General features: G+C 40.3%; 1 protein-coding gene across 3 annotated transcripts in view; it reads left to right on the top strand.

The window, feature by feature from the left end:
• The window catches only part of LOC135707992 (protein O-mannosyl-transferase TMTC1-like), an 860,006-nt gene extending 845,040 nt beyond the window's left edge, over positions 1–14,966 (top strand). For all 3 annotated transcript variants that reach the window (XM_065229915.1, XM_065229914.1, XM_065229916.1), the window contains one exon: positions 12,276–14,966. In XM_065229915.1, coding sequence (XP_065085987.1) covers positions 12,276–12,686 — 411 coding nt within the window. In that variant the 3' untranslated portion in view covers positions 12,687–14,966. The remainder of the gene's footprint in view (positions 1–12,275) is intronic.
• The last annotated feature ends 3,687 nt before the right edge of the window (positions 14,967–18,653 follow it).

Raw genomic sequence — 18,653 nt, 5'->3', positions numbered from 1 at the left:
CATCTTATACAAACACACACAAACGATTATGTGCTCAAGTTATTAGCGAAAGAGAAGGTCGACAAAGATAATTGATCAATGTTACTTAGGACCAAATGCAATGTTCAGCTTGATATAGGTTCCTGTTTCGGTACACGGTAAGAAAAAAGTAACCAACGGCCAGTTCAATTTTACCTATCTTTGACTAGTTTGTCTCCTTTTCTCCTTCTAATGTTGTCAAAAACGGAGTAGTAAAGTGTGGGAACACAACGTTGAGTATAATAATATTTACCTTCTTTTGAGTACAACTAACAAATGAAAAATTCCTTATAAAGTTCACACAATTAAATGAAAACTACTTTGACCCGCTTTACCTACTTTTGGGCTCCTGCACTATAGTGCCGAGATATGTGATGAGAACTTATACTCAAAAAAATACACACTTAATTTTGCGCTTATTGTGCAACACACCCATTTCATGTGTGAATCTTATGCTATGAATCATGCCTGAATACTATGGATTGGAATTGTGACACACTTGGATTCTATGTGCCTCATTTGGTGATATCAATAGCTTTGCACATCATAGTTCAATATTCTACAATATTCTACTTTATCAACTTCTACTTTACCGACTGCTAAAAATGAATCAACAAATATATAAACAAAACTGCCAGAGGCCGGAGCTTCCACATATATTTTTAATGGGTCTGATTTGGGATTCGATCATGGACTGTTGAGGTGTGTTGCTGCCGGTGTCTTTGTTCGACCTTACTGTACCACGGTTGTTCTCATGTATGAGGCGGATTGATAGGATAAAGTCATAAGTCTTGTTTTCGATGTTTACCTTTCTGAGCAAGCAATTCACATCGCATTGAAATGCACAACACTTTAAATTCATCTGTTTTGAACAGTAGTGTGATTCAATGTGCAATACACTTGAATAGATAGTGAAAGATTTCCAACATTTCAAAATTTGAAACACTATAAATTAACGTGTATAACGCATTGAACCAATGTGAAATACACTATAAGTAAATGTGATTGTGCATTTAAAAAATCAAATGTTGAAACACTTCGATCAAACGTGTGGACTTTTTTATTACCGTGTTCGTCGAACAAAAAACAACAATCAGCTGATTGAAAGCATTCCCGCGAATACACTCACACATAAAAACTCTCTACAATACGAAAGCGAATGGATGGGTGCTTTCATACACTCAAAATAATCTACACGTTAAAGCTACGTGAAAAATCACGTAAGTTCTCAATTTTTCCTCTCCTCTCAGTTTTACGTTGCTCACATAGAATGTACGTGATGTCCCTTGAATTTCACAGGGAGTTCCTGTTTGACACACCTACATTATCAATTAAATGTACGTGATTTTCACATAACACTGAGTCTATGTGCGTTTCACGTAAAGCTTGAGATGTCCACATGTAAACAAAAGAGTGGTACGTATTTACACTCAGAGCGGTGCAAATCATGGCAGCATAATAATGGGCTTCGGTATTTTTTAAAGAATGTGGCAAGATGTAAGTACAACATTATGGATTATTTGATTCTGTTTGACAAAAACAAACTGACTGTTTCATCGTACTCAACAGAATGATGTCAAGCTGTCCAGCAGTTTCTTCATCAAGGGAGAAAAGCATCAGGCCCATCTCCATGATCTTCCAGATTTGTGCTGCGTTTCGAATAAAAAAAATGCTGATGTAGTTTATTTAGTAAATTTTAATAAATTAAAGGAATATTACTATTATTACTTATAATACCGCGAAGATTTTATCTACATATTAAGGAAATATTTGTATAAACAGTGTAAAATATTGACACTAGAATCATCCAAAAGTCACCGACCAAAACACGTAACTTCTATGTGATAATCCTATGGCGGTTAAGTTTCATAAAATGAGTACCCCTACATGAGAATCACATAGCTCTTATGTGAAAGGTACGATGGAAAAAATCTACGTATGTTTTCACGTAGCATTAATGTGGAAATTATTCTGAGTGTAGTTTAATCCTGTCTTGGTGCTTACCGAATCGAGGATAATGTGGTGTTTACACTTAGGCTAGTTCATTAGCGCTAATGAGCTCGCTGTTAGCAAAAACGCTCACCAGCATAATGTAAACAAGGCATCAGCGTCTACCAGCATGAATTTTCAGGAGCAACTGAAATTCGTGCTAGTTGGCGAGTACACTAGCGCGAGTAAATCCGCACAGATGTAAACAACCCATAAGTATTTAATTCAAATTTTCCAAAATCTGGATTAAATCGCGTGTTATCCTCGATGGAGCTAACCGCTATTATGGTGGTAAGCTCCAACCGGTATTATCTTCGAATTAAATCCCGATCAAGAAAGTCCGGCTGCTTTGATTCCGATATCAGAGTTAATCAATGCGACTTAAAGCAAATTTCATCCAAACAGGAACGGTATTAAAAGTTAATCCGAGTTGAAGCTTACCGCCATTAGTGTATGCAATACATGGGGGGGTCCTCACACTGAGTTTTCTATTTCAAATCAAAATGAACAAAAAATTAAAAGGTAAAACACCAATTCAATTCTTATGTAGGTATACCTTGAAATAAAGTAACTGTCACTTTTGGCTTCCATCGCCGATTTATCGCAGACGATCACTCAATCAAGCAAAGTAATGGTTCCATCGGAAAGTCGAGACAAACCTCCATCTATTAGTACACACTTAAAAATAACTATTTTTACACGAGAAGTTATTCATCTTTGACGTACATTATGGAACGTAAACAAACATGTCATCTAAAATTAAGTATTCCCAAACCGAAAGATACGCAACTCGATGAAAAGTACGATTGATTAAATTTATTTTCTCGTTTCTTTCAACTTATGTCATTTGGGCCGCTTGCATGTGTCGGTCTCAGGGCACGAAAATGTACATGACTTTTTGGTAGTGTGTAATGTTGATTTATATGAGTGTATTGTTATTTGAGAGATATTGACTATGACAGTCAAAAGTGACAGTACGTTATATCGAGGTATACCTTTAATTGATTGTTGCAAGTAACACCAACAAACGTTAAAATTGAATTCAATTATTTGGAAATTCAATGATTTTTTACCAATTTAAATCCTGACTAAAAAGATCTTTTTGAGAAAAAAAGGAGTAGAAATACACAAACTGATCTCAAACATATCTGACACAAATTTAAGCATAACATTACCTTCCGTCTAGACGAAACTTTGTAAAACTTTGCCTGTAAAACCGATATTCTATAAAAATCACGCATAGGTTTAAATGCTTCAACGAAATAAAATTGTATAAGTTGGAAAACCCAATGGTTTGGTCGCACAATAATCCGTCTATGTTTGGCGAAGTTGCAGCATTTCAAATTTGGATAAAAATTTGTCTTTACCGATTATTTTTGTGATCCCCTAAATTACTAATTGCAACTCTCTAAAGCACCTGCATTTAAATAAAAATTTGTGATTTAATTACCTTTGACTCAAACTGAATAGATCGACATGAGATTGTTAGGTTGTACCTTTTTTGAAAAACATTAAAATTCGAGAGACAAATTGCGTATAAAACCGCGTGAATTCCTAAATCAGCGTAAAAAACACGTTACACTTTAAAAAAAAAAACACATAAAAAACCCCGCGTAAAAAGCGACTCGAATATATGTTGATCTTTGAAATCGGTCCAGTGGATCAAAAGCAATATTTTTTCGGAAAAAGTAATTTTTGAAAAAAATCAAAAAAAAAAGTAGAAGGGTCTGTGCCTAAGGGCACGAACGGAAGCTTGACGTAGGACCGCTAGTGGACGGAATAAATGTGAAGAGCATTTAGTTCTTTTAATTGATCAATTATCTATTATCTCAACTCTTTTCGTTTTTGAATTGTAGGCGTGCCAAATTTGTAGTAATCTTTTTCAAAGAGAAAGTTGATTAAGAGAATCAATTAAAATCACTTGCACCCCTGCTTCCAAGTTTGGTTGCAAGATTACAACTCTAGAGAGCATTTTGTGTGGTTATTGGGGGCTTGTGGTTCTGAATATAAACAAACAAGTACAGATAAATTCTATTCCAACTCTTTACTGATGTAAGCTTGATGGGTCCGAAAGCTTACAGCAACGGCCTGAAAAGGGCCGATTTATTGAAGAGGACATCCATGGCCACTTACGCTTGGCGTGTTTAGTGTACGTGACAACATCACGGACCTCATTTTCCAGGAACACCTTCAGCACACCTCGTAGATAAGACCGGAGATTCATTTGACACCACCACGGCGAGCCAGACGACCGATGGCGGTTATCTCGAAGAACTTTGCGATGACGCTTGGTGCCTCCTTTACCAGACCTTTTCCTCCTTTGCCACGACCAGTCAATTGTTGCTTGTTGGGTGTGAAGGAGTGGACTAGCCACCAGTTTCCTACTGCTGCTATTGCTGTTCACCACGCCGTCCGAAGCGGAAATGAGCTAATGCCATACAGCAGCTGAGTGAATCAAATCTTTACTATTCTCAAATTCGGGAACTTTTCCCTGGAAAATCCTGGAAAAACCTGGGAAAACATGAGGCTAATTTACTCATCGCTGAGTTCCTGCACTTTATTTCTTATTTCTGAGATAACTAAACTCAAATTTGGGTCGTTCTCATTCGCCGTGATATCTTACTTACTTACTTACTTACTTACTTAAGGGTCCTGTGCACCACCAGCGGTGCAAAGGGTCAACGTGAAAGACTTCCATCCTGGGCGGCTGCTCGCTTTTGCCTTGACCTGGGCCCAGTTCAGATTCCTATCGACTTGCTTAATTTCCTTATTGAAGCTCCGCCGCCATGATCCCCTGGGTCTGCCTCTGCTGCAATATCCTGCCAGATTCCAATCCAGCGCTTGCTTGTAGATTTCGTTTCCACCCCGTCGAAGTGTGTGGCCGACCCACCTCCACTTTCGCTCTCGAATTTCTGTTGCTATCGGCTTCTGATGATATCGACGATGGAGCTCGGCATTCGAGATCCAGTTGTGATGCCACCAGGCATGAATTATATACCGCAGGCATGGGTTGATGAAGACCTGCAGCTTTTGAGTGTTCTCCGCTGATACACACCACGTCTCGCTGGCGTATAACAACACAGATTTCACGTTCGAGTTGAAAATTCGGATTTTGGTGCGTTGACTTATCTGGTTGGATCTCCATACGTTTCGTAAACTCGCAAAGGCAGCCCTAGCTTTCTTGATTCGTGCACCTATGTCGCTCTTGGTCCCGCCGTCCGACGCTATTTGGCTGCCAAGATATTGGAAACTTTCGACCTTCTCCACTGCTTGCCCTGCTACCGTAAAGTTGGAAGGGTTGCCCGTGTTGATATCCAACGATTTGGTCTTGTTGACGTTGATGGTGAGACCCGCCGCAGAGGATCGTTCGGCTAGGTCATTGAGCTTACTCTGCATATCAGAGCGCCATTGTGCTAGTAGAGCAACATCATCAGCCAAATCGAAGTCGTTGATATGCTCCATGGTGATAAAGGGTGATACGGTCAAAATTTGGTCAAGGCAAAACGCGTGTAAATCGGTGAAATCGTTTATTTAAAAAATCAAATTAAATTTCTTTTTCAAGTTCAATTAGTATAAAATTCAGGAAAAATATTCAGTTAGGCTTCCGCTTTTCCAAATCCGAATTGCCGGGCCTTACGCTTGACCCCTGCCATCAGATTTTGTACAGCCACCTTGTCCACCTTCTTCGCCGCAGAAAGCCAGTTTGCCTTGAACTGCTGCTCGCCCTTAGCAGTTTTTTTGGTCTTCTTTAGGTTCCGCTTGACAATAGCCCAGTATTTCTCAATTGGGCGGAGCTCTGGCGTGTTGGGAGGGTTCTTGTCCTTGGGAACCACCTGCACGTTGTTGGCGGTGTACCACTCCATGGCCTTTTTACCGTAATGGCAATATGCCAAATCCGGCCAAAACAGTACGGAACAACCGTGTTTCTTCAGGAAAGGCAGCAGACGTTTATTCAAACACTCTTTCACGTAAATTTCTTGATTGACAGTACCGGAAGCTATGAAAATGCTGCTTTTCAAGCCACAGGTACAGATGGCTTGCCAAACCAGATATTTCTTTGCGAACTTTGACAGTTTCATGTGCTTGAAAACATCTGCTACCTTTCCCCTTCCTTTTGCCGTATAAAACTCCTGTCCCGGAAGCTGCTTGTAGTCGGCTTTGACGTAGGTTTTGTCGTCCATTACCACGCAGTCAAACTTCGTCAGCATCGTCGTGTACAGCCTCCGGGATCGCGCTTTGGCCGTCGTATTTTGTTTATCATCGCGATTTGGAGTCACTACCTTCTTGTAAGTCGATAGTCCGGCTCGTTTTTTGGCTCGATGCACGGTTGTAGACGATACACCCAGCTTAGGGTTTGCTTGAAACTACCGGCTTAGGGTTTCGCTTGAAACTACCGGCAACTCTCTTTGTCGTCTCAGCGGCTTCCGGTTTTCGATTTCCCCCGATCCAGACTTCCTGGCTGTCGACAAACGTTCCCCAAACACTTTAATTACATTTGTAACGGTTGATTTGGAAACTTTTAGCGATTTTGCCAACTTTGCGTGCGAGTAGCTCGGATTTTCGCGATGCGCGAGCAAAATTTTGATACGCTGCTCTTCTTGCTTGGACGGCATTTTGACAACTGAAGAGTGAATTCCAAAATCAAAATAGGAGCAACATTCTACACACACACACCTTCAAAATGAGGGGTGTTCAGGTTTTTTAAATGCAAAATTGAAAGAAATACGTCAAGTTGATATTGACCAAATTTTGACCGTATCACCCTTTAGGCTGCCAAAGCTGCCCACGGTTCGGTACACGGTCAATTGCACCTACCATGATCTCGTCGATTACGATGAGAAACAGTAGCGGTGATAGTATACATCCTTGTCTCACACCAGCGACTACCCGGATAGGGTCGGACAAGGCTCCGTTATGCAGAACTCTGCACATGAAAGCCTCATACTGCGCTTCGATGAGGTTGACGATTTTATTCGAGACTCCCTTGTGTCTCAGGGCGCCCCACAGATTCTCGGGATTGAGACGGTCGAAAGCTTTTTCGTAGTCAATTAATACCAAATAAAGGGACTCTTGGAATTCATTGACCTGCTCCAGGATGATGCGGAGCGTGACAATATGGTCCACACAAGATCTTCCGGCACGGAATCCTGCCTGCTGCCGTCGGAGAGTCGCGTCGATCTTCTCCTGTATCTGAACTTTGCACAGAACTTTGAGAATAATACACAGTAACATGATGCCTCGCCAATTGTCACACACAGTCAGATCCCCTTTCTTTGGGACCTACACTTAGATGCCCTGCATCCAGTCGGCCGGAAAAGACGCGGTGTCCCAGATATTACAGAATAGTTGATGCAACATTTGTGCGGATAGCATGGGGTCAGCTTTGAGCATCTCTGCTGATATGCGATCGACCCCTGGAGCCTTGTTGGATTTCATGCTTCGGATAGCTGCTTCAATCTCCTGGAGTGATGGGGCCTCGGAATTGACGCGAGTGATGCGCCGCACCCTAGGCGGATCATGCCGAGATGTTGATGGCTGGTTGGCCGTCGAAACTTGAAGAAGTTGTTCGAAGTGCTCAAACCAGCGTTTCAGCTGGTCAGTGGGGTCGGTAAGCAATTGTCCAGTCGTGTCTTTCACTGGCATCCTCGGGTTCATCCTTGCTCCACTCAGGCGACGTGAGATATCGTAGAGGAGGCGTATATCGCCTTGCGGCTTTCTCCCCTTCGTCGACCAGGGAGTTCACTCATAGAGGTAACTATAAGACCAGAAGGTCCCGAAGAAACGTGTTCAACTTTTTGGCTCAGCTCTTGTACTATCTTCGGTCCCAAGCTCATCGATGCACCCCTCGAAACATAGGAAAATCCGCGAGCCCCTCATTTTATCTGTCAAACTTTCATTGAGAATCAAAACAAACATAGTGTAGTACTGGAATTTAGACTGGAATGGGGTACGTTAATCGATTTGCTTGGGACCAATAGGCTAGTCAAGTAGTGAGCCAATTTAAAATCGTTACTTTCCACCGGTTGGTTCACCCACGCTCGCTTGTCCCGTCTGCAAGCGTCAAGCGTTCCTTCTCTAGAGCCGAGTACTGTCGACGGGCTTCGTTCTTCGCTCCTCTGGTTCTCGCCCGCTCTACCGCGGCTTTTGCTTATCTACGCTCCTCAATTTTCCGCTAGGTTTCATCTGTGATTCACTCTTTCTTCTGGGTGCTAAGCTCACCCAAGTTGTTCTCGCTTGTTTCTATAAAGGCATTCTTGATGGCCGTCCATTGTTCTTCTACGCTGCCACCTTCTGGAACGTCCGCAGCTCGAGTCTCAAGTTCTTCAACAAAAGACCTTTTTACCGCTGGATCTTCAAGTCGGCGTGTGTTGAACCGCCGCCCGAGTCTCTCCTCCCGTCGCTGGATCCACGCCATGCGTAGGCGGATTTCACCAATTAGAATTTTGATGGTCAGACGCGATGTCGGCGCTGCGTTTATTCCGGAAATCAAGAAGGCTCCGTCTCCATTTTCGGCTGATGCAGATGTGGTCGATCTGATTTTCGGTATGTCCATCACGGGAAACCCACTTGACTTTGTGCACTGGCCGATGGGGGAAGAGCGAGCCCCCGATCACCATGTCGTTATTGCCACACAATTCTGCAAACAGCTCACCGTTCTCGCTCATTTCGCCAAGACCATGGCGTTCCATGACACGCTCATAGTCCGTGTTGTCCGAGCCGATCTTCGCATTGAAGTCGCCAGTGTAGATCTTGATGTCACGCTTTGGAACCTTATCCACGACGGCATTCAGTTGACTGTAAAAAATCTCCTTGTCCTGTAGCTCGGCAGCATCGGTTGGCGCATAACATTGGATTATGGTAAGGTTACGAACCCGTGTTCTAAATCTGGTAACGATTATCCTCTCATTAACAGGCTCCCACTTGATGAGCGCAGCACTTGGCTGGACGCTAAGTAGGAGACCAACTCCACGATGGCGGGGAGCGTTTTCACCTCGAATACCAGAGTATAGTAGTACCTGTCCCGACGGCAGTTTGTGTTCCCCAAAGTTTGGCCAACGAACTTTACATAGTCCCAGGATTTCTAGCTTCATGCGTCGCGCCTCGTTGGCGAGTTGTGCCAGTTTACCCTGCTGTGCTAACGTCAATACATCCAATGATCCATGATCCAATTCGTGTCCGTTGTTTTGCGCTAAAAGTCGTTGCCGTTAAATCAGTTCGATGTCTTTCTCTGTTGGTTTCTGTAACAATTTTAAAGGTTTCAGAGACAGTAGACACTTTTCAATAGGTCCTATCTACATTGATCGATTCTCTTCATCGACACTCTCTTTCGTAAATAACTCGGCTTCACAAATCTTTCCTGCCGTCTTCGTCGAATTAGATGCTAAATTGTTGCTTCTTCCATCGAAAATATCCGACCGTGGCGATTCAAAATGGATCAAGGTTGATCCAAATAATTTGTACCCCTGCTTCCAGTTTGATTACATGAGCATTTTGTGTGGTCGTTGGTTCTGAATATGGACAAACAGGCAGATGAATTCTATTCCTACTATTTACTGTAATAAGCTTGGTGGCCCTGAAAAGAGCCGTTTTGTTGCCAAAGTTGGTGATGATTTAACCTCCGAAACCAAACAGAGTGCGCCTCTGTCACTTCAAAACGTAGATGACATCCATGGCCGCTTACGCTTGGAGTGTTTAGTGTAGATGACAGCATTACGGATCTCATTTTTCAGGAACACCTTCAGCACACCTCGTAAATCAGACCGGAGATACGTCAGACACCGCCACGGCGTGCCAGACGACGGATGGTGGTTATCTCGAAGAATTTGCGTTTTTTTTATGAATATGGCGATGAGTGTGCAAAATATTACGCAATTCCATCCTCCCTATTCGCACGCGCCCGAGGATCGGAGGCGAATACCACTTCGACTTGTTTCGTCTACTTACTACTTTCTGACGACTGTGCTGGGGAAGCAGCATATGCATGTAGGTAATTGGTGGATTTGTTAGTTAATTCGACGCTTTTGGACAATCCTGGACATTTACCAGTTTTTCAATAGTTTCTTGTTGAGAATCAACATTCAAAAGCATTGTTATCGATGCGTAGCCATATTTCTGATCGATTGGTGATAAAATTATTGAAATTGGACAAGGGGCAGCTCAGTTATTACCTTTCTTTCTTAATTTGTTACATGTGCCATTTTCGGTTTTCACAAAGTGTACCCCCATATAGAAATCAAAGACATAGTCCTACGTCAAAAACACTTAGTCATGATAGTACTGATCAGAAAGGCATTACAAAATTATAACAACTAAAGTTATATATTTAACAAAAAAAATATAACAGAACGTGTAATAAAAATTGGCTGGTTAGATGTTAAAATAACAAAAATCGTAACAAAAAATCGTCCAGTGGTAACAAACATTTAACTGACTTTTATATGATTAAATACAAAAAATTGTTACAAATTTAGATATAATCTATAGCATTCAAAAATATACATCTATAACAACCGTTGTTGTGAATCAGAATAAAATTTGCCGTATTTCTGGCAATGGTTAGGCCATTTCTATTCCACATTTTGAATCTAAGTCAAATAATTAATTGGAATTCATCAACTGCAGGTCATTTTAATTAATTACGAGTCATTTTGCTGGCTTCTTTTTCCATAAAATGATAAAATTTGCTCCATAATGTGTGGTGCTTCATCAGCCAAAGATTTTGCAGCAGCTGGTTTGTTCTCCCGACAAATGCGGAATTACAACAACTAATCTGTTAGAAAAATAAGTTGTTTAAGTATTTCTGAAGGAATACTTAAGTTTACCCCACTTTTTCCGGCTCAAGTGGAACGCGTTTAATTGTGTTATGTGGCAGTTGAACCCGATGCTTGGTTGCCGTCGTTCGTGGTTTTCCACATGGATTATTAGAGAAGTAGGCAGCCAATCTATTTCGGATCGCGGTCGGTAGAGTTTACCGAGAAAAAAAGGAAGGTTTTATACAAGCAGAATTCTTCGAAGGATGCGATAAACGATGTTCTGAATCGGTATTTATTATCTTATTTATTCAAGGTAGACAAGACTGAGAACATCCTTTCTTTTTTCAGCAACCTTCGAGTTACGATCAATCGGCAAACTTTCATGACAACATTCGTGTCAAAGACATAATGTTTATGGCACTGATTTTTTACATAACGCACAAGCTTACCCAAGGAGGTTTGAAAGACTTTATGATAATCTTGAATATTTTCACCATAGGCAAAACGTTTCCCGAAAGCTTTACCACTTTTACTAATGCTTTCTCAGCTCCGAAAGGGTTTATTTTTGTGTGAATTGTCATTATGGGTATGTCGTATTCATGTTCAATAATGACAGCAAACTAACAACCTATTTTATTTTAAGATATGAAGCTGCTCCACAACCTGAACCTCTATGCCTTGTGGAAAACTGTTACTTTTACCATAGAGCAGCAGAGCAGATAATCTTTTTGAAATACTCCAAAGAGATAGCTGAATACGAGACACCGGTTATTACTGAAGAAATTCGCGATATAAGCCGTTTATTAGTTAAACTATCTTTGACAATCATTCGAAAATCTTATAATTTTTTACTATTTATACACATATGCCTCTAATGATCGTCACTTAGAAACAGAAAATAGTTAATAAACAAATATTTTAGAACCATTAATACATATTTTATGTACTGATAATAATTATAATTGACTTTTTATAATTTTGAAATGATGAGAAATTTTGCACAAACCAATTTTCACTTACATATCAAAATATAGCATATGTTGATATAAATATTAACCATTGATATAATTCTGTTAAAATTTTGTTACGGCCTTCTGATCGGGATGCGGTCACTTACCCAAAATCGGTTTTTTTACAATAACTTCAAATGTTGAGGGGGTTAAAACAATTTCATATGTGATTTCATGGTTTACTCGACTAAACTAACGGCCAATAGGTCACTTGAAAGATTCTTTTTTATGTCTGACACTGTGTAATCTGTTTTTTGATCACAATATTACAATATTACAACAATATTTTTTGGATATTTTAAATATGCGAAAAGTTCTCTGAGAGTGGTTTCTTATATGATTTCTTGTAGTTCAGCCATCCACTTCACCAACTTTAACCGAAAATAGCTAAAATATAACATCTGATTTCCTTCTAACATGACTGATAGGGTTTGTCTGTATCCACTTTTGGGGACAATAATTTCTTATTTAATAATAACATTTGATTTTATATTCCCTCCAACAGGGTTCTTCCTACGAGGGGTGTTCAAATCCCACGGAGGCCACTATTCGCAGTCACACCAAGCTGTCCGCTACGTCGGTGGAGTCCGACATCAGCATACGGATCCTGCGGACGCCTCACTGCAACCGATCCGAACACCTCCCGGGATCGCTGAAAAACTGTAAAATACCCCCCAACGCAGCGACACCAACGTCCCAAGCCACAACAGGTGCATCCCGATCCAAGCCCTCGCCATCCAGAGGTGATGGAAAATCAGCAGGAAAACACAAAAAGTGGCCAAAAACACGACACAAGAACAAAGGACCATCAGCGTCATCGTCGTCGTCGTCCTCGTCGGCATCGTCATCGGAGCTTGAACCTAACTCGGAAGGCTTGGCACCTCTGCTGGTGTCGAACCTGTTGGACAAGCTTTAACCGGGTGTGCAAATAGCACGATCCATTACGATTACGACCTGCTGCGAGCGAATGGTGCAAGTGAGGGGGAGTGTGGGTTGTGGGTAGCTTTACGCCAGATTTTTGGAAACTCGAAACAAAAGGAATTTTGAAGGTCAAACTTGTAAAAGCAATTCTTTTTTTTTTATTCGGTACAATGTCCAGGAAAGCAGAACAGACGAAAAAGTAGTGCAAGAAAAACCATGTAAGTATTATTGAACGGAACCTTAAGCGATGGAATTTATAGATATGTTTGCGCTTTAAATCATAAGCATGTTGGCCGTAGGGCAACCAACAGACGATACAATGTACAGAAACAAAGGTAAACTCAATCGATAATAAGTGATATACTTTAGTAAGAATAAATTTAAAAAAAAACTTCTTTTAGTTGCTAGAATGTAAAATGCGCTACGCGATGTAAAGACAACTTGAAAACTACAAAAAACTAACATGGAGTCATGATTAAGAGTGAGACAAACGACAAAAACGTGGAAAAACTCAATCCAAGTGAAAGCGCGGTCGTGGATGAACAATATAGAGTAGCATTTATTTTTATATTCTAAACTGTACAGTTTTTAATGTATGATGCAAAAGAAATCCGCAAAAGCAACCCATTTAGAAGTAGTTCCGTAAGCTAAGCTCACGCGCTTGATCAACCGATTTGGAGCGATAATTGCCAAGTGATAAATCATAATATACAGAAATAGAAAAAAAGAGGAGAATGGTGCGTGAAAAAACGGGGCAGAACAAAACCTAAGACTGTGAATATACATAACACTTAACTGTAGTCGGAAGCGGAAGTGAACGTGTGCAAAGTAAGTAACGCTTTTCATCGTGACCCCAATTCTCAGTTTGTTATATATATTTTTTGCAATTTCCACTCTTCGTTCGGTTCATCACTTTAATGGAGACAAAATTTTCTTGGAATATTGAGCAGCACGCAAGCAAGTAAACGATGCTGTAAGCAGAGGAACTGAAGGAAGTGCTAGGATGGGTGGGGTGTAACCATAATAACAGTAACAGACTTTTTTTTCGGACAAGACTTGTACGAAGTCCAGCGAGATGTTGAATGGTTTATTATGACCGGTCATAAAAACTGGAGCAAAACAGCAAAAACATAAGGCAACGATTTACGATGTAATTAAGTTAATTTAGCCTAAACGCTGGAGATTTTACGTCTCACAGCGAGTGTAAGATCAGCAGAGAGGATTGGTTGGGTTGGTATTGGATTAGGGCCAAGCTAGAGGGCAGACAGTGCTGCGTGCGGTAGGACAAATTAGATAATGACAGCAACCAGAACTGACCAGCAAAATGGCTGATAAACGATTGCGCATGGATTGAATTTACTCACTCCGGTTGGATTGTTTATGGATGTGATCGTCAGAGCCAAAGGGTGAGTGAAATTGCTCGTTTCATGTACCGTATAATTTTCCGGACGTGCGTGTCCGATACGACCAATCTTCTGGTCATGAAATGAAAGTTTTGCTTTACTGGGACGAAGATGATGGCAGTTAAACGAACGACAAAAGGAAGCTACTAAGGAGGTGCTGTAATCGTTGCTTTTGATGGAGCCACAAACTGAGCGAGCAAGAAAATATGGAGACTCACCATTGTTGGTGATTTTCTACATTGATCACAACATTAAGGCTGATAGTGATTCGAAGGTGTAAATAATAATGACAAAATTGTCAACATCTGAATGCGATTCTGAATAGTAAGTGAATGGGCTTAAAACTCTCATCAGTCGCAATTCCACGTTGGAGGCACATCCAATCCAATCCAAGCACATGATTTCTTGCAGTCACCTTGAATCCGAAGTATCTAACAAGGTAAAACGAAGAGATTGTGAAACCCCCAACCCTAAAGTAAACAACCCGAACCAACATGTATGGTACCGTGACCAGGATTCCAACAGAAAACCCGATCCCATTTTTTCAACACGTTGGAACTTAACCACAATCGCGAAGGTTCAGCGCAGAGCGTAAATTTTTTGACTGCTAAGGCTGAGTGTGAAACAATTCAGTTAATTCTATCCAGACCGTTTCACAGTGGTTGGAGATGGCAAAATTAAGATCTTAATTGAATTGTGTATAAACTATTGACTTAATCAAAACAGTGTCTTTAGAGGAATTGATCACATTAGCTTTGCCCACAATTCTATAATTAATCATGTTACCTGCGTTAATTTACCTTCAGATCACTGCTGTTGTGATGACATTTCTCGGAAATTATGCTTGCAATTAGTTCCGCTAATTGTTAACAGAGAGCACTGTGGAAACGATATGTATCGTACCTCTATCCAGCTTTCCATGCTCGGTAATGGCGGCCTGTTTGTATGAATAAATGTATCCTTCACTGTGCTTTTTGACACTAACTGGAGGGCGTATGTTGTTCCATTTTCTTCTGTTCCTGGGAGAGGGAAAGGGAAGGAGTTGAAATTCGAACATCCAGATAGTGTCAAAAAGCACAGTGAAGGATACATTTATTCATACAAACAGGCCGCCATTACCGAGCATGGAAAGCTGGATATATGCAATTAAATTAATTTCTGGAGGGGGACGACTCCGGCATAGTGGTTAAAATCCGTCCCTCTCACAACAAAGTTAGGAGTTAAAATCTCACCCCGCAAAAGTCACGAAAAACTCTAGAGTTTTAAAGTGACTTTAATAAAAAAAAACTTCTGGAGTCCCACATATTACAACATATTCTACGACAAAAATACTTTAAAAAGCTCCGCCCCTGGATGAGAAATCTAATTAACCATTTTGTCAAGTTTCTACATTCATTTTCCATCAGATGTCACTGCTGTTGTCTGCGGAGACATCCATCGGAATCTACGCATAATCTGTTTTCCATCGATTGGTCACAGGAAACAGTGCAGTGTCAAAGCATGTCCGGTACCTCTATATATGCATTTAAGGCGTATCAAATTGCAACGACTGTTCATCGTCGACCTATTTACCGGCAATGTGGACTGTCCCGAACTCCTGGAATAGATTCTATGGAACATTCCTCCCCGCAGATTTCGTAGCTCCCCGTTACTGTTAATTTAATTCCACAGAACAAACTTTGGATTCAATAATTGTTTAAATTCCAGTTTGCGTTCTTTTAATGATGTTTGTAACGAATTTGATTTTACTGTGTCCAAATATGTGTTTAGTAATAAAATAAGAGGTTTAGATTAAACATGTTTTAGTTTTAAGTAATCAGTATGTACGACGTAGTCGAAGACGGTGTGCATTAAATAAATTAAGTAATTAATATCCGAAGTCCCTCCTTTTAAACATATTCTGTGCAAACAGTACTTCGCCACTGACAATATTTACCACCGGTTTTGGTGCGGAAAGTATCTTTTGTGCAGAATATGTAAAAAAGGAAGGACTTGGGATGTTAATCTAAATGCATATATAAAGGTACAATGCAAATTTTGCAGTGTCAGGAACTCTATTTTGTAGACGGTGGGAGAAAAATTTCAAATCGAGTGATGAAACGTAGCTAGAACTATTCCACAGCCGCAGGCAGTATTTGAGCAAAGTCAAGCGCACATTTTTTGCCTGTAGATTTAAAGGCATACTTCAAATCTCCACGTACATCGTACGGGTTAGGTCAAAAGGTGTGCGTTTGACTTTGTACTGTCGCATTAATGGCCCTTCGCTCATTTTCTCATTTTCTCATCTTCGCTATTCAATTTTCATACTGCCGTACTCAAACGGAACTATCCACCTACCCTCTTCTAAGATCATTCTCTAGCTAATAAATTAGCACACCAAAGCTTCATGTTAGATAGCATTTCCAACCAACTCCGTTCAATTAAAATTAACTCTTAAACAACAATAATTTATGGTGGTCCTGATAAAAACCCCGTTTTGTCGTGATGGTTGAGATATGCCACATAACATATGTGGAACTTCATGAAAAAAACTGACCCCTTTTTTGTTTTGCCTCAGTGGTATAACTGACACAGTTGGACATCGATCTGTCAAGGACTCTTCCTCTACACAATCATGGTGTTGGTTTTCTTGAGTGAGTTTTCACGTTCGAGAAATTCACGCAAAAAGTAATGGTTTACGTTTGCAGCATTGGCCCTCACGAAAGTAAGCATTGACGTTGACGGCGACTCTGTAACTCTTTACTCCTGGTAAAATCCCATAAGCATCTGACAATCTGTGCATGAAATCTAGCGGACTTTGTCTTATCTCTTCATACCTCCAGCAAGCCGCCATTTCTTCACACAAAGATTGACAGAATAATATGGGATTTTAATAGGAGTGAAAGGGTAAGGAAATGTTCACCAAGTTTCACGCACAGATTGATGTTTGCTTATGGGATTTTACCATAGGAGTGACCCAAGAGGTAAATTTTCAATAGTGAAGGTGCGTAATGAGATGTAAACAGGTGATGCCCAGATAATTTGTCGTCTCTTTTGTTCCTCCGCTGCCTAAATAGGGTAGAGCGCTACTTCGTCGTAATCGCCCATTTCCGTTGTATCGATCAGAAAAGATCAATAATATCAATGCTTTCACCGTGCACAAATTAATAATAGGTTTGTTCCGATGCGCTAGTTCATTAGCTACAACATAAACCCTGTTAGAGCGCATTGTTTGAATATTTACGCTCATTGTTCTCAAAACAAAAGAAGCGCTCCTAGCGAATCCCCTTTTTATACGTTTATCCGTAGGACGAAGAAAATCTAATGGCGTTTCAATGCGTTAGGACGGAATTGAAACTCGTAGAACGAATTTAGAATCAAGAAGCAGTGTTAGATTTTAGACAATATCTCATCAATTTGTGACTATTTATCAAATCCAACGGTACGTATGGAAAGGTGAATAAATTTGCAAGTCATCTTTGACAGAAATATTCCATTTTTTTTGTTTAAATTCGATCAGAAAAGAGAGGTAAAGCGCGGGCTGTGCTTAGTAGGACGGAAATTAGATCAAAAACCCTACTTGAGTTTGACGTGTGGGCATTCTTTTTTCGACTAGCTCGACAAAGGGCGTCTCAAAGGATTTTTTAACTAGTATTTTCAAGTCAGTCATAAACCAATCAAGAGCGCTCTTATTCAGTGATATTGCCTATTTAAAGACGCAATATGCAATTGAGAAACATAGAGAGTGTTGAAATCTTGGATACTGCAGGTATCGAAAAGCACTCGATTTCAATTATCATCCTTCTTGCAAAATTCTTGCGAATGGAACGGTGCATAGTCAGCTCAAAACACTGCATATTTTCAAATGGTACTTCTGAATCTCGTTCCAAATTTTGCTGCTTCTCTCTGGACTTCAAACTGTAAGCACTTAATTCCAAATTTACATGGTAGTGTTTTCTCTCCTAGGAAACCTAATGAAATTAAAGTTTGATGCAATTGGTTCCAAAAAATTAGAAAATGTCCAAAGAAAGAAATGTTACACACATGTTTCATGATCTGTTTAGATTTTCGTCAACTTCTTTTGACCCTTATATGCATCAAAAGTGTATTATTTCTACTTTTATACATTTCTTTATGGGGATTTCTATTGCTTACTACCATTGGAACAGCGTCATCTGTGTTAAAATAGCCTTGACTTAATGGTTCATTGCGGCGCAGGGAGCGAATGTAATACAACAAGCGCCTATGTCTTATTTGAATTCTTTACAGATTTGCTTACCACGACTGCATGCATAGGAGACGAAGAAAGGCTTAACACATTAGTATGTTGTATGAACAATGTATGAATGCGAAAACAAAAAGTTTCTATTGATATACACCACGCTCAAATCCAGTTTCTGAGTGTACAAGAAGCTCTTGAACTTTGAAGAATTTCGTCTCAGAGGTCCGTAAAATCGCATTAGCTTTAAAATTTGACACGACCTATTTCCGGGTCTTTAAATGGATTCCCGTTCTGCATTCTGAAGCTGAGGAATGAATGCTTCATTTCAAAAAATCGTTAGATTCGACATGAAAAATGA

Source organism: Ochlerotatus camptorhynchus, unplaced genomic scaffold (genome assembly GCF_037179485.1).
Source record: "Ochlerotatus camptorhynchus isolate MF236.1 unplaced genomic scaffold, CSIRO-AGI_Acam_v1.1 ptg000324l, whole genome shotgun sequence".
Taxonomy (NCBI): domain Eukaryota; kingdom Metazoa; phylum Arthropoda; class Insecta; order Diptera; family Culicidae; genus Ochlerotatus; species Ochlerotatus camptorhynchus.
The sequence above is the reverse complement of the archived record's forward strand: the minus strand, read 5'-3'. Positions and strand labels throughout refer to the sequence as shown.